The following is a 22,727-nucleotide window of genomic DNA, read 5'->3' as shown; positions in this document are numbered from 1 at the left end:
GTTAAACTGTGGTACATCCATACCATGGAATACAATGATAAAATACATAAAACTATACATACACATTGAACTAGTGACAATTTCTGCTTCTGATATTGTACTATAGTTATATAAAATGTAATAGCTGGGAGAAATTGGGTGAAGGAATCTCTCTGTATTTTTGCAACTTCCTTTCACCCTAAATTATTTTAAATTTAAGAAGTAAAACAAATTCTCAAATCCAATCTGCACAACTAAAATAAATAAAAATCTCAGGGTGGGGGGACTTCCCTGGTGTCACAGTGGTTGAGAGTCCACCTGCCGATGCAGGGAACACGGGTTCATGCCCCGATCTGGGAAGATCCCACATGCCGCGGAGTGGCTGGGCCCGTGAGCCATGGCCGCTGAGCCTGCGCATCCAGAGCCTGTGCTCCATAACGGGAGAGGCCACAACAGTGAGAAGCCCACACACCGCAAAACAAACAAACAAACAAACAAAATCTCAGGGTGGGAATTAGGAATCACTATTTTTTTTAAAGTTCCTTATTTGATTTCAATATGCAGCCAAGGTTGTTAAGGAGTGCCTCCTACTGCTGCTTCACCCAGGGGAGCAAAAGGTGAAAAACTGACAAGCAGATGTTATGTAAGACAAAATGTTATTGCAATTTTATGGTGTCTCTCCCATCTTAGGACTCTTCCATCCCCCATAGTGTGAACTCAATGAGGCTGTTCCCCCCAAAGGACTGTATGACATAATAACTTATATCTCGATGGAAAAATGTGCTCACAGACCAAAATGACAAGACATTTGAAAAGACAAGTCATTTCAAAAGAAACAAAATATACTGATTACAGAATCCAGCAATAGCAGATATATCAGAAGAAACAGATCAAAAATTTTTAATTAGACTAATAAACATATTAAAAGAAAGAGAAAGATATCAGCAATATGAAAAAAGAACCAAGGGGAAAAACAGATGTGACAGGTATGAGAAATGTAGTAGATGAAATTAAAAGAACAAAAAAAACAGATGGTGTAAATAGCAGAATGAATATAGCTGATCAATGAGTTAGCAAACTGAAAGACCAAATTGAGGATATTTCTCAGAATGAAGTATAAAAGGACAAATAAATTGAAAACATGAGGGCTCCCCTGGTGGCGCAGTGCTTTAGAGTCCACCTGCCGATGCAGGGGACACAGGTTCGTGCCCCAGTCCGGGAAGATCCCACATGCCGCTGAGCGGCTGGACCCGTGAGCCATGGCTGCTGAGCCTGCACGTCCAGAGCCTATGCTCTGCAACAGGAGAGGCCACAACAGTGAGAGGCCCGTGTACCGCAAAAAAAAAAAAAAAAAAAAAATTGAAAACGTGAGATGAAAAGTTAGAAGACTTACCAAAACTGACTTTAAGACTTACTATAGAAACCATAATAGAGAGCCCAGAAATAGGCTCACATTTATTCAGTCAATTAATTCTCAACAAAAAGCAATATAATGGGGAAAAGAAACAATTGGTATTGGAACAACTGAATTGCCATGTGGGGAAAAAAATGAATCTTGACCCCTACATCACACCACATACAAAAGACATAATATAAAAGCTAAAACTATCAATATAATGCTTTTGAGAGAAATCACAAACATACACATAAGAAGTTTTAACCAATTTTAGTAAATCAAATCCAAGGATATAGAAAAACTATAATACATCATGTCCAAGTGGAGTTAACTCAGGAATGCAAGGTTGGTTTACAATCTAAAATTATTTAATGTTATTCACCATATTAACACCCTAAAAAAAAAAGAGAAAAAAGCCATATGACCACATTAATAGATGCAAAATAGACATCTGACAAAATTCAATATCCACTCTTCATATGAACTCTCAGCAAATTAGGAATAGAACTTTTTCAATCTGATAATAGGCACCTACAAAGAGTCTACAGCAAACATCACAATGGTGAATGGTTGAATGCTTTCCCACTAAGATTAAGAATAAAACAATGATGACTGTTCTCATCCTTCTATTCAACATTATACTAGAGGTTCTAGCCAGAGAAATAAGGCAAGAAAAAGAAACAGGCATTCAGATTGGAAAAGAAGAAGCAAAACTCTCTATTCACAGACAACATGATAATCTATGTAGAAAATCCTACTGAATCTACCAAAAAAAAACTATCTTAACAAGTGAGTTTTAGCAAGATTGCAAAATACAAGAGCAGTACACAAAAATCAATTTTGTTTCTTACACAGGTATACCTCATTTTATTGCATTTTGCTTTACTGCACTTTGCAGATATTGCATTTTTTTTTTTTTTTTTTTACAAATTGAAGGTTTGTGGCAACCCTGCATAATACAAATCTATTAACACCATTTTTCTAACAGCGTTTGCTCACTTCATGTCTCTGTGTCACATCTTGGTAATTTTCAAAATATTTCAAACCCTCCACCAGCAAAAAGATTGACTTGCTAAAAGCTCAAATGATAGTTAGCATTTTTTAGCAATAAAGTCTTTTTATTTTATTTATTTATTTATTTATTTATGGCTGTGTTGGGTCTTCATTGCCGTGTGTGGGCTTTCTCTAGTTGCGGTGAGTGGGGGCTACTCTTTGTTGCAATGCACGGGCTTCTCATTGCAGTGGCTTCTCTTGTTGCGGAGCACGGGCTCTAGGCACATGGGCTTCAGTAGTTGCAGCACACGGGCTCAGTAGTTGTGGCTCACGGGCTCTAGAATGCAGGCTCAGTAGTTGTGGCGCATGGGCTTAGGTGCTCCACGGCATGTGGGATCTTCCCGGACCAGGGCTTGAACCCATGTCCCCTGCATTGGTAGGTGGATTCTTAAACACTGTGCCACCAGGGAAGTCCAATAAAGTCTTTTAAAATTGAGGTGTGTACACTGTTTATTAGACATAATGGTACTGCACACTTAAGAGACTACAGTATAGTGTAATCATAACTTTTATATGTACTAAGAAGCCAAACAATTTATGTGACTTGCTTTATTGTGATATTTGCTTTACTGCAGTGGTCTGGAACAGAAGATAGAATATTTCCAAGGTCTGCTTGTACTAGCAAAAAAACAATAGGAAACTGAAATTTAAAAAGCATTTATAATAGCATAAAGAATGTGAAATACTTAGGTATAAATATGACAAAGGGTGTACAAGATTTGTACAATGAAAAAATATAAAACACTGTTGAGAGAAATTTTAAAAGATCTAAATAAATAGAGAGAGATTTTCTATTTATGGATCAAAAGGCTCAATATTGTTCATAGTTAATTTTCCAAAACTGATCTGTAGATTCCACATAATTCTAAGCAAAATCCCAATAATAATTTGTATATGTTGACAAGATGATCCTAAAATTTATATGAAAATGTGAAGGATCTAGGACAGCCAAAACAATTTTGTAAACAAACTAAGTTGAAGGACTTAACAGTACTTGATTTCAAGACTAATTATGCAGCTTCAATTATCAAGACAGAGTGATACTAGCATAAAGATGGAAAAATAGACTGATGGAATAGAGTCCTGAAACAGACTCACATATGTGGTCAACCAATTTTTTCACTAAGATGCCAAGGCAATTCAGTGGATGAATGGATAATCTTAACAAATAACTAATGGATACCCATATACAAAAAACAAACCAAAAAACTACCTCTACTTTTATCTCATACTTTACACAAAAATTAATTCAAAAAGGATTACAGACCTTACGTTTATGTAAGAGGTAGAACTATAAAACTGCTAGAAGCAAACACAGCAAAAATTTTTAGTGACCTTAGGTTTGGCAAAGATTTCTTAAATAGAACACAAAAAGCATGATATAAATGAAAAATAATTTCAATTGTGCTTCATCAAAATTTAAAGTCTTTGCTCATCAAAAGACACTGATAACAAAATAAAAAGGCAAGCTCTATACTGGGGCAAGATATTTGCAAAACATGTATCTGACAAAAAATTTGTATCTAGACCCTATAAAGGACTTTTATAAGTTAATGATAAAGAGATAAACAAACCAATAAAAAATGGGCAAATACTTGAACAGATATTTCACTAAAGAAGATATATGAATGGCAAATAAGTAAATGAACAGATAATCAATATCACTGATCATTAGGGAAAAGCAAATTAAAACTACACTCAGATACTACACACCCACTAGTATAACTAAAGTAAAAAGACAGATGATATCAAATGTTGATCAGGATATAACACAACTGCACTCTCATGCACGGCTGGTGGGAATATAAAATGGTAAAACAATTTTGGAAAACAGTTTGGCTGCCCTGGAAGCTATCAGGGGAACCACCACTGTGTCCTTGGGTTATAGGATCAGGGCAGCAAGGATTTACAGTGGTACTTATCTGGCTTTTGGTGGAGAGCTGCCCTTGACAACGGAGACCAACATTCTGTGCACTATACTTGACTGTTACAAGATCCTACCTGATAACCCTCATTCAGTATGCATCTGGGAAAAAAAGCACCAATGCATAGTAAATCAACAGTAATAAAATATTTTAAAATATAGTTAAATTCTACTGTAGTCCAAGAAGAATCCCTTCAAATGCCCTGACGGATTATTTTCTTAGCTTTCTTCTTGTAAAACACTTTTAAAATGCATGCTAATCATACTGCTCAATATCAAAAAAATAAACAACACAATCAAAAAATGGTAAGAAGATCTAAATAGACACTTCTCCAAAGACATACAGATGGCCAACAGGAACATTAAAAGATGCTCAACATCGCTAATTATTAAAGAAATGCAAATCAAAACTACAATGAGGTATCACCTCACACCAGTCAGAATGGCCATCATCAAAAAGACTACAAATAATTAATGCTGGAGAGGGTGTGGAGAAAGAGGAACCCTCCTACACTGTTGGTGGGAATGTAAATTGGTATAGCCCCTATGGAGAACAGAATGGAGGTTCCTTAAAAAACTAAAAATAGAGCTACAGTATGATACTGAAATCCTACTCCTGGACATATATCTGGAGAAAACCGTACTGTGAAAAGATACATGTACCCCAATGATCACTGGCACACTCTTTACAATAGCCAAGACATGGAAGCAACCTAATTGTCCATCGACAGATGAATGGATAAAGAAGATGTGGTACATATATACAATGGAATATTACTCAGCCATAAAAAAGAATGAAATAATGCCATTTGCAGCAACATAGATGGACCTAGAGATCAGCATATTAAGTGAAGTAAGCCAGACAAAGACAAATATATGATGTCGCTTGTATGTGGAATCTAAAAAAAATGATCAAATGAACTTATTTACAAAACAGAAAGAGATTCACAGACATAGAAAACAAACTTATGGATATCAAAGGGGAAAGAGGGGTGGGAGAAAGGATAAATTAGGAGGTTGGGATTAACATATACACACTACTATGTATAAAATAGATAACCAACAAGGACATACTGTAGAGCACAGGGTATTATACTCAATATTTTGTAATAACCTATAAGGGAAAAGAATCTGAAAAGGAATATATATATGTATATGTATATAACTGATTCACTGTGCTGTACACCTGAAGCTAACACAATACTGTAAATCAACTCCATTAAAAAATTCTTTAAAAAATGGATGCTAATATAAGAGCCATAAATATATTGCAATAATAAGTATATCAATGCATATGATAATGAACGAGTCCAGAAAAGACAAGCGGAGAATGTGGCAAAACCTTCCGGCGTACACTGTGGCCGTCCTTATCCTGTTAAACTGCACTGCAGCCACATATCTTCCCAAATAGCCATAAGACCCCTGCACAACACAAGAATATACCTAATAAGAAAAAGGAAAAATGGAAAACTACATTCATAAGCCGAAGTTCTCAGATCAGACCTTTAAATCACTGGCCAATAAACCCACACCGAAAACAGACATTCAAGAAATAGAAACTTTAGAAATAAAGCTGGTAGCTTCTTTTGCAGACTCTTCTAACTCCAATATGAGAAAACAGGCACTCAGAAAACTTGTTCAAGATATGTTTAGGAGTTGCTTTTACCAAAGCCCAAAGGGGTTTTTATCAAATGCCTATTTTGGGGCTTAAAACCAACCCTCTGTGCAGCCTTAGTAGGAGGTGTTAAAAATCAGGGATCTGCCATGGGGGGCGATTCCCCTGATTTCTCTGTATGGTCTTATTCTCAAAACAAATTACCATTTAGTTCTCAAGTTGCACTCTCCATTAGAGCTCAGATGTATACACTTCTGTCCATTTCTAAGGGAGACACTCATTCAGAGACACTCAAAATAATGCTTTTACACATAGTTGGTTATAATCAAGTAGACTCTCCAGAGAAACTCAAACCAGTGAAATAGAAAACTCTACAGACGACAGCACTGATAAACCAAGCTGTAATGTATGGTGACAGTTTTTTATAGTTTCCACTCAGCATTTTAACAAATAATATTACAAGCAACAGTTTGATTAGCAGAGGCTGAAATTCATGCTTTGTTACCTCAGAATGATTCTAAGACTTAAAATTCAAGATGAGAAATCTGCACTTATTATAAACCTCACTGCACAGAATGCTTCCTTCACAAAATGACAGAATCAGAACCAAATCATAGATTTTTAAAGCAATTTTGGAAAATGTGTTATCAGGTGATTTGTCTGGCCAGAAATCAGATAGTGAGGGTTCTCAGTATGACATTAATATGGGATCTGACATACAGTTGTCATCTCCAGCTCAGAGTCCTAGAATAGACTTTGGTTGTTTCCAAATTTGGACAATTATGGCTAAAGCTGCTATAAACACTGCATGTAGGTTTTTCTGTGGACATACATTTTCAACTCCTTTGGATAAATACCAACAAGCATTTGAGAAAATTGAAATTGTATCAAGTATCTTTTCCGACCACAACACCATGAGACTAGATATCAATTACAGGAAAAGATCTGTAAAACATACAAACACACGGAGGCTAAACAATACACTACTTAATAATGAAGTGATCACTGAAGAAATCAAAGAGGAAATAAAAAAATACATAGAAACAAATGACAATGGAGACACAACGACCCAAAACCTATGGGATGCAGCAAAAGCAGTTCTAAGGGGGAAGTTTATAGCAATACAAGCCCACCTTAAGAAGCAGGAAACATCTCGAATAAACAACCTAACCTTGCACTTCAAGCAATTAGAGAAAGAAGAACAAAAAACCCCAAAGCTAGCAGAAGGAAAGAAATCATTAAAATCAGATCAGAAATAAATGAAAAAGAAATGAAGGAAACAGTAGCAAAGATCAATAAAAGTAAAAGCTGGTTCTTTGAGAAGATAAACAAAATAGATAAACCACTAGCCAGACTCATCAAGAAAAAAAGGGAGAAGACTCAAATCAATAGAATCAGAAATGAAAAAGGAGAAGTAACAACTGACACTGCAGAAATAAAAAAGATCATGAGAGATTACTACAAGCAACTCTATGCCAATAAAATGGACAATCTGGAAGAAATGGACAAATTCTTAGAAATGCACAACCTGCCAAGACTGAATCAGGAAGAAATAGAAAATATGAACAGACCAATCACAAGCACTGAAACTGAAACTGTGATTAAAAATCTTCCAACAAACAAAAGCCCAGGACCAGATGGCTTCACAGGCGAATTCTATCAAACATTTAGAGAAGAGCTAACACCTATCCTTCTCAAACTCTTCCAAAATATAGCAGAGGGAGGAACACTCCCAAATTCCTTCTACGAGGCCACCATCACCTTGATATCAAAACCAGACAAGGATGTCACAAAGAAAGAAAACTACAGGCCAATATCACTGATGAACATAGATGCAAAGATCCTCAACAAAATACTAGCAAACAGAATCCAACAGCACATTAAAAGGATCATACACCATGATCAAGTGGGGTTTATTCCAGGAATGCAAGGATTCTTCAATATACGCAAATCTATCAATGTGATAAACCATATTAACAAATTGAAGGAGAAAAACCATATGATCATCTCAATAGATGCAGAGAAAGCTTTTGACAAAATTCAACACCCATTTATGATAAAAACCCTGCAGAAGTAGGCATAGCGGGAACTTTCCTCAACATAATAAAGGCCATATATGACAAGCCCACAGCCAACACTGTCCTCAATGGTGAAAAACTGAAAGCATTTCCACTAAGATCAGGAATAAGACAAGGTTGCCCACTCTCATCACTGTTATTCAACATAGTTTTGGAAGTTTTAGCCACAGCAATCAGAGAAGAAAAGGAAATAAAAGGAATCCAAATCGGAAAAGAAGTAAAGCTGTCACTGTTTGCAGATGACATGATACTATACATAGAGAATCCTAAAGATGCTACCAGAAAACTACTAGAGCTAATCAATGAATTTGGTAAAGTAGCAGGATACAAAATTAATGCACAGAAATCTCTGGCATTCCTATATACTAATGATGAAAAATCTGAAATTGAAATCAAGAAAACACTCCCATTTACCATTGCAACAAAAAGAATAAAATATCTAGGAATAAACCTACCTACGGAGACAAAAGACCTGTATGCAGAAAATTATAAGACACTGATGAAAGAAATTAGAGATGATACAAATAGATGGAGAGATATACCATGTTCTTGGACTGGAAGAATCAACATTGTGAAAATGACTCTACTACCCAAAGCAATCTATGGATTCAATGCAATCCCCATCAAACTACCACTGGCATTTTTCACAGAACTAGAACAAAAAATTTCACAAAAGACCCCGAATAGCCAAAGCAATCTTGAGAACGAAAAACGGAGCTGGAGGAATCAGGCTCCCTGACTTCAGACTATACTACAAAGCTACAGTAATCAAGACAGTATGGTACTGGCACAAAAGCAGAAAGATAGATCAATGGAACAGGATAGAAAGACCAGAGATAAACCCACGCACATATGGACACCTTATCTTTGATAAAGGTGGCAGGAATGTACAGTGGAGAAAGGACAGCCTCTTCAATAAGTGGTGCTGGGAAAACTGGACAGATACATGTAAAAGTATGAGATTAGATCACTCCATAACACCATACACAAAAATAAGCTCAAAATGGATTAAAGACCTAAATGTAAGGCCAGAAACTATCAAACTCTTAGAGGAAAACATAGGCAGAACACTCTATGACATAAATCACAGCAAGATCCTTTCTGACCCACCTCCTAGAGTAATGGAAATAAAAACAAACAAATGGGACCTAATGAAACTTCAAAGCTTTTGCACAGCAAAGGAAACCATAAACAAGACCAAAAGACAACCCTCAGAATGGGGGAAAATATTTGCAAACGAAGCAACTGACAAAGGATTAATCTCCAAAATTTACAAGCAGCTCATGCAGCTCAATAACAAAAAAACAAACAATCCAATCCAAAAATGAGCAGAAGACCTATATAGACATTTCTCCAAAGAAGATATACAGACTGCCAACAAACACATGAAAGAATGCTCAACATCATTAATCATTAGAGAAATGCAAATCAAAACTACAATGAGATATCATCTCACACCAGTCAGAATGGCCATCATCAAAAACTCTAGAAACAATAAATGCTGGAGAGGGTGTGGAGAAAAGGGAACACTCTGGCACTGCTGGTGGGAATGTGAATTGGTTCAGCCACTATGGAGAACAGTATGGAGGTTCCTTAAAAAACTACAAATAGAACTACCATATGACCCAGCAATCCCACTACTGAGCATATACCCTGAGAAAACCAAAATTCATAAAGAGTCATGTACCAAAATGTTCATTGCAGCTCTATTTACAATAGCCCGGAGATGGAAACAACCTAAGTGCCCATCATCGGATGAATGGATAAAGAAGATGTGGCACATATATACAATGGAATATTACTCAGCCATAAAAAGAAACGAAATTGAGCTATTTGTAATGAGGTGGATGGACCTAGAGTCTGTCATACAGAGTGAAGTAAGTCAGAAAGAGAAAGACAAATACCATATGCTAACACATATATATGGAATTTAAGGGAAAAAAATGTCATGAAGAACCTAGCGGTAAGACAGGAATAAAGACACAGACCTACTGGAGAACGGACTTGAGGATATGGGGAGGGGGAAGGGTGAGCTGTGACAGGGGAAGAGAGAGTCATGGACATATACACACTAACAAATGCAAGGTAGATAGCTAGTGGGAAGCAGCCGCATGGTACAGGGACATCAGCCCGGTGCTTTGTGACCGCCTGGAGGGGTGGGATAGGGAGGGTGGGAGGGAGGGAGACGCAAGAGGGAAGAGATATGGGAACATATGTATATGTATAACTGAGTCACTTTGTTATAAAGCAGAAACTAACACACCATCGTAAAGCAATTATACCCCAATAAAGATGTTAAAAAAAAATACCAACAAGCATGATTGCTGGTTTATATGATAAGAGTATGTTTAGTTTTGTATGAAACTGCCAAACAGCCTTACAGAGTGACTGTACCATTTTGAATTCCCACCAGCAATGAATAAGAATTCCTGTTGACCCACATCCTCACCAGCATTTATTGTGTTTCCGATTTTGGCCATTCTAATAGATATGTATTGGTATCTCGTTGTTGTTTTTAATTTGAATTTCCAGATGACATATGATGTGGAACATCCTTTTATATGCTTATTTTCCTTCTGTATAACTTCTTTGGTGAGATGTCTGTAAAGGTCTTTGGCCCATTTTTTAAGTGGGTTATTTCTTATTGTTGAGTTTTTTAAAAGTTCTTTGTATGTTTTGGAAAACCTATCTATCTATTATTAAGGTACAGTTGATGTACAATATTATATAAGTTTCATGTGTGTAACATAGTGATTCACAATTTTTAAAGGTTTATGCCATTTATAGTCTGATTTATTTCACTTAGCATAATACCCTCCACGTCTATCCATGTTGTTACAAAGGGCAAAATGGCAAAATTTCTTATATTGTATATTCATATTCATGAATATATATATGTATATATTCCCATACATATATATACACACAGACATGTAAATACCACATCTTCTTTATCTATTCACCTGTTGATGGACACAGGTTTTCTCCCTATCTTGACAACTGTAAATAATGATTCTAGGAACACTGGGCTGCATGTATCTTTTTTTTTTTTTGATTTATAGTCATTCTTTTTATCTTTTTAATTTTATTTATTTATTTATGGCTGTGTTGGGTCCTCATTGCTGCATGTGGTCTTTCTTTAGTTGCGATGAGCGGGGGCTACTCTTTGTTGCAGTGTGAGGGCTTCTCATTGCGGTGGCTTCTCTTGTTGCGGAGCACGGGCTCTAGGTGTGTGGGCTTCAGTATTTGGGTTACGCGGGCTCTAGAGCACAGGCTCAGTAGATGTGGCACACGGGCTTCGTTGCTCCACGGCACGTGGGATCTTCCCAGACCAGGGCTCGAACCCATGTTCCCTGCATTGGCAGGCGGATTGTTAACCACTGCACCACCAGAGAAGCCCCTGTATGTATCTTTTCAAATTATTATTTTCATTTTCTTCAGATAAATACCCAGGAGTGAAACTGCTGGGTCATATGGTAGTTCCCTTTTTATTAATAGTTTTTTGAGAAACCTCTTTACTGTTTTCCATAGTGGCTGCATCAATTTCTGTTTCCAGTGCACGAGGGTTCCCTTTTCTCCACATCCTCCCCAACATTTGTTATTTGTGGTCTTTTGGATGATGACCATTCTGACAGGTATGAGCTGATATCTCATTGTGGTTTTAATTTGCATTTCTCTGATGATTAGTGATGTTGAGCATCTTTTCATGTGCCTGTTAGCCATCTGTATGTCTTCTTTGGAAAAATGTCTATTCAATTCTTCTGACCATTTTTAAATTGAGTTGTCTTTTTAAAATTGAGCTGTGAATAGCAGTTTTTATCAGAGATGTCTTTTTTTTTTTTTTTTTTTTGAGGTACACAGGCCTCTCACTGTTGTGGCCTCTCCTGTTGCAGAGCACAGGCTCCAGATGCGCAGGCTCAGTGGCCATGGCTCACGGGCCCAGCCGCTCTGCGGCACATGGGATCTTCCCAGACCGGGGCACGAACCCGTGTCCCCTGCATCGGCAGGCGGACTCTCAACCACTGTGCCACCAGGGAAGCCCCAGAGGTGTCTTTTGCAAATACTTTCTTCCAGTCTCTGGCTTGTCTTCTCACCTACTTGACATTGTGTTGTGTGGAGTAGAAGTCTTTAATTTTAATGAAGTACAGTTTATCAATTATTTATTTCATGGATTGTGCTTAAGGGCTGTATCTAAAAAGTAATCACCATACCCAAGGTCATCTACGTTTTCTCCTATGTTATCTTCCAGAGGTTTCATAGTTTTGCATTTTACATTTAGGCCTATGATTCATTTTGCGTTAATATGAAAGGTGTAATGACTCTGTCTAGATTCTTTGTTTCTTTGTGTATGGGTGGGGTTTTGTTTGTTTCGGGGTTTTTTGTTGTTGTTGTTGTGTTTTGGTTTTTTTGCACGTGGATGTCCAGTTTTTCCAGTACCATTTGTTGAAAAGACTGTCTTTGCTTTATTGTATTGCCTTCGCCTTTATCAAAGATCACTTGACTATATTTATCTGGATCTATTTCTGGGCTCTCTATTCTGTTCCATTGGTTTGTCTGTTCTTTTGCCAATACCACACTGTCTTGATTACTGTAGTCTTACAGTAAGTCCTAAGTCAGGTAGTGTCAGTACTCCAATTGTGTTTCTTCAGTATCTTTTAATTCTTTACCTCTCCATATAAAATAGAATCCATTTGTTAATATACACAAAATAATTTGCTGCAATTTTGATCAGAATTGCACTGAATCTGTAGACCAAGCTGGGAAGAGCTGACATCTTGACAATATTGAGTTTTCCTTTCCATGAATATGGAATATCTCTTCAGTTATTTAGTTCTTCTTTGATTTCATTCACCAGTTTTGTAGTTTTCCTCATATAAATTTTACACAAAGTTTATTAGATTTAACTTAAGTATTTCTTTTGGAGGGGGTGCTCATATAAATGTGCTTTTAATTTCAAATTCCACTTCTTCATTGCTAATAAATAGTGAAGCAACTGACTTTGTATATTAACCTTGTATCCTGCAACCTTGTTATAAATGTTTATTAGTTCCAGATTTTTTTGTTGATTCTTTTGGATTTTCTAGGATATCATGTCATCTAGAGTAGATTTTAATATTGAAATATTTTTAGCTTCAAATATCCAAATTCAAACCAAACCAGTTTTAGAATCACTGGACACGGAGACCCAAACTAACTTTTTAGTAACAGATAACTCTATCGATCATTCAACTCCATGGGATATTCTAACTTCTTGGGCCTAGAGATGTTTGATGTACAAATGCAGACATAGAGACCTTTTTTTCAAAATGATATGCTTCTAGGAAATATTCTGACAACACTCCAGCTTTTTAGAAGTGTTGATTTATCTGACATCGAAATCCAAACTGAAGAACTTCTACTACTAAAATATAGCTGTTTAGAAAGAAAAGTTCATGTAAGCAGTATAGAAACACAGAAAATAAGTATTGGTTTTGAAACCTGGAGATTTTTTTTTTTTCCACTAGCAATGAAACATAAACAGCAATAGATACATTTCTTTCTGGCTGGTTCAACCTGAACACTATGGAACCTCAGTTTAGAGTTATAGAAACCTAAGCATGTGCTGAACTGTGCTCAGGACTTAACTTCTAACGAGTGGAGTTCACATGTGGGATAAACTTAAAATTTTTCTCATGAACTGACAAAATGGAAAACAGAGACAATGGTATTTTAACTATGCATAGGTTCATTATAATTCTTTGCCTTTTGTACACATATATATGAAATCTATGATAAATGTGAGTGCGTTATAAAGACATTGACCTATTAAAATAAACGGACAGCTGACTTCTCAGCAGAAATAATTTAAGTCAGAAGACAGAAGGATATCATCAAAGTGTTAAAATAAAAATAATTCCCAAACTGTAGAATTCTCTACCTAGCAAAAATATCCTTCAGTACAGTAAGGTTGCAAAAGAGGTAGTGAGAAACACTCAGCTTTTGGATACATTTTGAAGACAAAATCAACTGGATTGTATATGGGTATATGAAAGAGAAATCATGGATCACTTCAAGGTTTCCGTATGAATGGAGTTTCCATTGACTGAGATGAGAAGACTGAAAGAGCGGGTTTGGGTTTGTGTGTGTCAGAGGGGAAGGGTGGAGAAACTCAAGTTTGGAAATGTTAATTTTGAGAGGCCTATTAGACATCCTAGTGAAGATGACAAGAAGGTGGTTGGACACTCAAGTTTACAGTTCAACAGAGAAGTCCAGCCTACAGATATACATTTGAGAGTCAAGAGTAAATACATGAGAGTGAATGAGATCACCTAGGGATCAGTATAGATAGAAAAAAGAAGCAGTCTAAGGACTGAACTCAGGGACACTTCCAACATTTGGAGGTAAGGAGATGAGGAAGAACTATCAGGAAAGACTGAATAGGACAACCCAAGAGATAAAAAGAAAATCAAATGAGCATGGTATCTCAGAAGCCAAATGAACATGTGTTTAAAGGAGCAGAGAAAGAGAACGTAAGTGATCAACTTTGTCAAATGTTGCCAATAGGTCAAATAAAATGAAGACTGATAACTGACCACTGCATTGAGCAACATGAAAGTAAATATTACCTTGAAAAGAAGTTCTGATAGGATGGTGAGGGAGAAAGGCAGATTATAGTAGGTTCAAGAGAAAACAAGAAGTGAGACATTGGAGCCAGAAGTTCAGGCAACTCTTTCAGTGAAATTCCTGTAAATGAGACACAAGATTTAGTACAAATATAGGACATCTGAATAACATGATTACAAATCTGATTACAAAGGGACAAATACAAAAACAATGCACCAACTATTTCGGAATTTATAATTTCTCAAGTATACACAGATCACTACCAAAAACTGACCATAAAATAGAGAACAACAAATTTCAGAAATTTTAAATCTAACAGTATGTTAACAAAACAATGTAATTAAGCAAGAAATCAATCACAAAGGGAAAACTCATTATGTTTTTTGGATATTTAAAATCACACTTATAAATAACCAATGGATCAAATAAAAAGTCATAATGGAAATTAGAAAATATTTTATAAAGAAAGAAGTACATACCAAAACTTATAGCTTACATTAAAAGAAGTATTTTGAGACTATATGGCCTTAAATGTTTATATGAGAAAAAAGACTTAAAAGTAATAAATGTAAGCATCCACCTTAAGAAATTAAAAAATAGAAAATAAATTTAAAGAAAATAGAAGAAAGGAAATAATAAAGAACAGAAGTTAATGAACTAATAAGACAAACAATAGGGAAATTGGTCCTTTGAAAAGACTAATAACAGACTAGAAAAAGAGCAAATCACTACTGATTCTGTGGACAGTAAAATGTTGATAGAATATTGTATACAACATTATTCTAAAAACGTTTTAAAATTTAGGGAAAATGGACAAATGCCACAAAAATATATATTTTGAAAGGCATAAGAAGAAATTTCTGATTGTCCCTTTTTCCATTAAACAAATAAAATAAAAGCTTCCCTCAAAGAAAACTTGAGACCTAATTGGCTTCACTGGGAAGTAATAAATTATTCCAGATAATGAAAGAAGACAAAATGAATTGGAAAGATTATTATAAAGTTTATATTACCTTGATACCAAAATCTGATTTAAAAAACCCCCAAGATTGGCAAATTATTAGCCAATCTCATTTATAAAAATAGAGTTGAAAAATATTTTAAACAAAGCATTAGTTAACTGAGACCAGAAATTTATAAAAAGTATAATAATACCCTGACCAATCTGACAAAGCACATCCATTCCTGAAAAAACACTCTCAGTAATCCACAAATAGAAGGAAACCTCTTCATTATGATAGAAAACATCTGGGAAAAACATGAAGCTAACATCATACCAACTATTGAGAGTCTGAATGCTTCCCCTAAGATGTGGAACAAGACAAGGATGTCCACTTCACCAATTCCATTCAACAAATCACTGGATGTTCTAGCCAGTGCAATAAGGCAAGAAAAATAAAGGGAAAAAAAGCATGCAACTTGAACAAGTAAAAGGGTCTTTATTTGCAGATGATCTAATTATCTATGTAGAAAATTGAATGGAATCTATAAAAAGGCTACTAGAACTAAAAGGTATATTTAGCACGGTTGTAGAATACTGGATAAATAAAAATAAATTGTAGGACTTTTGGTTTTAGTCCTGACATGTAAAGAGCTTAGGAGCCATCATTCCCATTGTTATGGGGGAAATAAAGATGAAAAAGCTGAGAATCAAAGACTTTTCATGGACATATCAGAGTAGTGAGTTGCAAGAGAAATCACCACCCCAAAAACTGAAAAGTATGGCAAATTAGGAGACTTACAACTGAGATCTGCTTATCTTAAGCGGAAGTCACTAGAATTATAATTGGTTAAGAACATTTAAACAATAAACACTTCATCAAAGATATACAGATGGAAAATAGCAATATGAAAAGATGTTCCACATTACTTGTCATTAGAGAATTGCAAATTAAAACAATGAGATATCACTACACACTTATAATGGCTAAAATACAAAAGTCTGACAATACCAAATGCCGACAAGGATGTGGAGCAACAGAAAGTCTCCTTCACTGCTGATGGGAATGCAAAATTTTACAGTCACTTTGGAAGAGAATTTGGCAGTTTCTTACAAAGCTAAATAAGTTTTTCTATATATGATTCAGCAATTGTGCTCCTAGGTATTTCCTGAACTGATCTGAAAACTTCTGTCCACACAAAAACCTGCACATGAAAGTTTATAGCAGTTTTATTCACAACTGCCAAAAACTGGAAGCAACCAAGACGACCATCAATAGATGCATGGATAAACACAATGTGGTACATATATATGATTGAATATTATTCAATGGGAAGAAATGAGGTATCAAGGTATGAAAAGACATGGATGAACCTTAAATGCACATTACTAAGTGAAAGAAGCCAGTCTGAAAAGGCTACGTGCTGTATGATTTCAATTATATGACATTCTGGATAAGGCAAACATTACCTCAGCCAGGCGACCAAAGTCAAAATCAACAGTAATGAATCATATCAATAAGATGTACTCATGACACCCTGGGTATCTGTGTATACTAAAATGGCACTTTAATTCTGTGATCTTTCTCTCAAAAACATTACCCAACCTAATCATGAGAAAACCACCAGACAAACCCCAACTGAGAGATATTCTACAAAATACCTGATCAGTACTCCTCAAAACTGTCAAGGTCATCAAAAACAAGGAAAGTCTGAGACTGCCAAGAGAAGCCTAAGGAGACATGACAACTAAATATAATGTGGTATCCTGGATGGGATCCTGGAACAGAAAAAGGACATTAGGGAAAAACTAAGGGAATCTGAATAAATTACAGACTTTAGTTAATTATAGTGTATCAATGTTGAGTCATTAATTTTAACAAATGTACCATACTAATGTAAGATGTTATTAACAGAGGAAATTGGGTGTGAGGTACGTAGGAACTTTTCACTATCTTCACAATTTTTCTGTAAATCTAAAACTGTTATATAATACAAAGTTTATTTTTTAAAAACAATCGTATTGATATTTTCATATACAAGCAATAAACAATCAGACAGTGAAATTCTAAAATTCCACTTACAACAGCATCAAAAAATGGAAAATACTTAGGGATAAATCTTACAAAAGAAATGAGAGATCTATATGTATAAAACATTGCAGAGGGAAATTAAAGACCTAAATAAAGAAATGGAAAGTGTTCATGAGTGGGAGTTTTTCCCCAATTCCAATCAAATCCCCAAGCAGGCTTTTGTGTTTACACTATGAAGCTAATTCTAAAATTAAAATAAAATGCAAAGGAACCAGAATAGCCAAAACAACTTTGAGAAAGAACAAAGTTGGAGGACTAACATTACCTAATTTGAGGATTAAAAAAAAAAAAGGAATCAGGAATGTTGTATTGGCATCAAGATATATATAGATCCACCAAACAAAATAGATAATCAAGAAACAGACCTAAACATATATGGACAATTGACTTACTACAAAAGTACAAAACAATTCAGTGTAGACGAGTAAGGAAAGTTTTTCAACAAATGGTGCTGGAACAATTGGATATCCATATGAAAAAAAACTGAACTTTGAGCTACACCTTGTACTATATACAAAAATTAACTTGCATAGATTTAAATTTAAGAACTGAAACTATAAAACTGCTAGAAGAAAACACAGGAGAAAAATCTCATCTTAGGCTTGACAACCATTTCTTTAAAGGAACACAAAAGCTGGATATAAATTTTTAAAAATCAATAAGTTTTGCTTAATCAAAAATCAAAAACATTTCCTCTTTAAAAGACACTTAAGAAAATAAAAAGGCAGGCCATAGACTGGGAAAAAAATATTTGCCAAACATATATGTACCTAACAAAGGACTTTTATCTAGAATACAGAGAGGATGTTTATGACTTAATACTATAAAAAACTCAATAAAAGTGTGCAAAAGTTCTGAACAGACACTGAAGAAGATATATGTATGGCACATAAGGACATGAAGAGATGTTCAAAATTACTAGTTATTAGAGAAGGCAAATCAAAACCATAATACGTACCTATTAGGATGGCTAAAACTATAAAGATACTGCATACCAAGTGTTGGTGAGGATATGTAACAACTAGCACTCACACACTGCTGGTGCAAATGTAAAATGAAATAATACAGCCACTCTGGAAAACAGTTTAATGGTTTCTTCAAAAGTTAAACATATATCCATCATATGACTCAGTCTTAGGTATTTACCCAAGAGAAATAAAAGCATATGTCCATACAAAGACCCATATAAGAATACTCATAACAGTTTTATTTGTTATAGCCCTAAACTGGAAGCAACTGAAATATTTATGTGGTATATTCATACAATGGAATACTACTCAGTAATAAAAAGGAATAAACTATTGATTATATGTGACAACATGGATAAATCTCAGAATAATGATGCTGAGTGAAAGTAGCCCAACAAAAGAATATATACTATATGATTTCACTTATACAACATTTTAGAAAATCCAAACAAATCTCTATGACAGAAGCCAAATCAGTGGTTGCCTGGGGAGGGCAGGGGAGGGGAGAGGTTAGAGGAGTACAAGAAGACTTTGTGGAGTGATAGACAGGGCTACTATCTTGAGGTTGGTGATGGTTCTACAGGTACACACACATGTCAAAACTTACCACACTGAATACTTTAAATATGTGTAGTTTACTGTACATATATCAATTAAACTTGAATAATACTGTTAAAACCATATACAAAAAAACCTCTAACTTATTGTACATTTATCTGTTAGAATATTTTAATAAACCACGATAATGCTTTCAAAGAATTTCTAATGACATGTGTAAATGTTTATGGTATACAATTAAGTGAAGTTGGCCAAATATATAACATAATATAGGATGGTATCAATTACATAGAAAGCTTTTATGCACACAGATAGATCTAGTTCTGGTTAGAAAAATGATCTATATTAATAATAGTTTTCCCTGGGTTATGGAATCATGGGTGATTTAAATTTCCTGTATGCTTTTCTCTATTTTCCAAAGTTTTCTTTGTTGTCCTTCTTATTTTATTACTATTTTTATTTTACCTGAGCTTGCAATATCCTTTTAAGCAGGAAAGTAAAAAATAAATGAAGGGAAAAAATTTAAGTGACTCTCTGTCCTGACAAGTGATTCCAATATATGCACCACAGACCCATGAAAGACCAAAGAGGGGATTCTGGGAATTCACATATGACCCAAATATTATCTGTAGATTTAATAATATACTTCATACTCATATGAACTATTATATTTCATATGTTCATAGATGCACTGAAATTCAACCTTACTGAATCTGTAGAATGTCTATTTCTCACATCAATAGATACTACAAGTAAAGCACTAACATGGAGGTCTTCAAACACTTATTCCCCTACGTCATTGCCTGTAGGTTGCTTCAATTGGAATATCTCCTGCTACCTTTCTGCAATATGTAGAAGTGCTAAGCACAGTACGTAGCATTCAATTAATAGAAGTTCTATTACATATTCCTATTTCTCTGCTATGGCTTTTATTACATGCTAAACTACCCCTTTCCTAAGCTACTATCAAACCGGTACTTTGTGCTTTCTTATATCGTTCAGATCCCAGAACATAACTAAAGTTATAAGGTAAATAAAACAGTGAGGGCTTCCCTTGTGGTGCAGTGGTTAGGAATCCACCTGCCAATGCAGGGGACATGGGTTCGAGCCCTGGTCTGGGAAGATCCCACATGCCGCAGATCAACTAAGCCTGTGCCCCACAACTACTGAGTCCGCGCGCCACAACTACTGAAGCCCGCACGCCGTAGCGCCCATGCTCCACAACAAGAGAAGCCACCACAATGAGAAGCCCACGCACCACAACGAAGAGTAGCTACCGCTCGCTGCAACTAGAGAAAGCCTGCGTTCAGCAACAAAGACCCAATGCAGCCAAAATTAAATAAATAAAATAAAAAATAAATTAAGCAGTGAAATACCAAAGTCAAATATGCTCTTTACACAGAAGGGCTGTGTAAAAGCTATTTCAGCTAAACATTGAGGCTTTCTGCAAATATAAGATTAAGATTACTAGTTAAGTGTGGCATTCCCAGTCTGTGACTGACCTTCAGGAAATCATTTAATGTCTGCTAAGGTGTCTATGACTGCTTCATAATAATCCTCTCAGAAAACAAAGTCAACAAATAACTTAATTATCACTATAAAATACATTACAAAAAGCAGAGCTATTATTTATAGTTAAACTATTAGTTGTTTAATGGTAATTGAGTTTACCTCAAAGAATTATTCTCTACTTTTTGTCTGCCAAGTTCACTTTCGGTATCCATTGCCTTTCTTGCTAGTGATTTCATTTCTTTTTCCACAGTGGTTATGGTTTCCTTCATCAAAGTCATATTTGACATTTGTTCCATACGTTCATCATCGAGCTATACAAGCAGAATGACAAAGTTACTGCCATCACTAAAAACGTTCCAGTAATCTTCCTAAAGAGACATCCTCTCTTTGTACAAACCGGTATATAAGATTCACACAATGAGATGATCAGATTAGACTTAAACGTTGCAGAAGGCTGTACGGACAAGGCGACCGTGGAGCAGGAACTCAGACAAGCCACTGCACAGCTTTTCCATAAAGCCTATCACAGTATACACATCTATATTTTCAGTCTGGTTCAGCTGGACTATAAGCACACACAGCTTATTTGCAAAAGGATTTCTTATTTGTTGCTCAGCATTAACAAATTACATATATAAAGTGGGATTATGAAAAATAATGTTTTTCTCCTGTCTACTGCTTTTTCTAAAACTCATTATAACAACATAAAACAGATGAATTCAGAAATATAATCAATTAAATTTGGTTAACAGAAAGTTGAATTCCCTTAATTCTGTTTATATAGTAAAAACATTTCAAATATATATTCATAGCATCTCAAATCCTTGATTAGTAAAAAGGTGATGCTTCATAATTAAATTCAGTTTAAATACATTTCATTAATTGCCACTTCATTATAATTTTCTCTACCCTAGCTACTCTTTAGGTAGAATAAGCCAGTTTTTCTATCCCTGGCAATGTTATCGTTAATGAAACAGGGAGATGAAAAAGTTGCTAAAATCCCTTAGAATGCATCCCTAATGGTTTATTTAAAAGAACACACTTTGCAACCTAACACAAAAAAAGACTTCACTCACATTTTTTAGAAGGAAATAAATAATGAAAAAGTGACTATTTACACCATACATACTACCACAAATATATTAGGATTACAAACACTATCATAAAAAACCAACTTCTCGGGGCTTCCCTGGTGGCGCAGTGGTTGAGAGTCCGCCTGCCAATGCAGGGGACACGGGTTCGTGCCCCAGTCTGGGAAGATCCCACATGCCACGGAGCAGCTGGGCCTGTGAGCCATGGCCGCTGAGCCTGCGTGTCCAGAGCCTTGCTCCGCAATGGAAGAGGCCACGACAGTGAGAGGTCCGTGTACCACAAAAAAACAAAAACAAAAACAAAAAACAAAAAACCAACTTCTCTGAACACAGAAAAGGGGGAAGGGGGGAACCGCTGAGAGTTTATAGCCGAAAGTGCAAAAGTGATTTTTCTTTACATTATGAACTGTACACTCCAGCTCCTCTATCCTTTGTTCCAAGTGAGCCTTCTCATTAAATGCTGTCTCTTGGGCAATCTGTTTAAAAAACAAAAACAAAACAGAGCGCTTTCAATGTCACTGCATGGTGTCTCACAAATGCTCGTATAGATAAAATTCTTCCAAACCTTCAGCCTTTCCCTTAGACTATCTCGTTCTGTGGTCATTCTTCGTAAATCAGTGAAGGCCACATCTCTCTCAGTCTCCACCCGCCGGAGGATGGCATGTGCTGTTGTTGATTTAGGAGATTTACAGCTTTTCATCATTTCTCGTCGAAGTCGGGCAATTTCTTCCTGTGCCTATTATTTAAATACACAGATAGACTTTTATTTAACAAGCTTTAGAACAGAAATAAATACAGCTATCTTATATCCAGCCAGTTAAAATGCAAACCTATATTAATATGCATGTGGCAGGATAATGGTATAATTCTTTAATGAGTTTACACATATAAATGCAAATGATTCCCCCATATGTAAAT

General features: G+C 35.6%; 1 protein-coding gene across 5 annotated transcripts in view; it reads right to left on the bottom strand.

Moving 5' to 3' along the window:
• The window catches only part of TSGA10 (testis specific 10), a 94,339-nt gene that overhangs the window by 46,229 nt on the left and 25,383 nt on the right, over positions 1-22,727 (bottom strand). For all 5 annotated transcript variants that reach the window (XM_079941335.1, XM_079941333.1, XM_079941336.1 and 2 more), the window contains 3 exons: positions 22,375-22,545; positions 22,208-22,285; positions 20,878-21,029 (listed from right to left, as the gene is read on the bottom strand). In XM_079941335.1, coding sequence (XP_079797461.1) covers positions 20,878-21,029; positions 22,208-22,285; positions 22,375-22,545 — 401 coding nt within the window. The remainder of the gene's footprint in view (positions 1-20,877; positions 21,030-22,207; positions 22,286-22,374; positions 22,546-22,727) is intronic.

Source organism: Stenella coeruleoalba (assembly GCF_951394435.1).
Source record: "Stenella coeruleoalba genome assembly, chromosome: 13".
In the NCBI taxonomy this organism is placed as follows: Eukaryota; Metazoa; Chordata; class Mammalia; order Artiodactyla; family Delphinidae; genus Stenella; species Stenella coeruleoalba.
The sequence above is the reverse complement of the archived record's forward strand: the minus strand, read 5'-3'. Positions and strand labels throughout refer to the sequence as shown.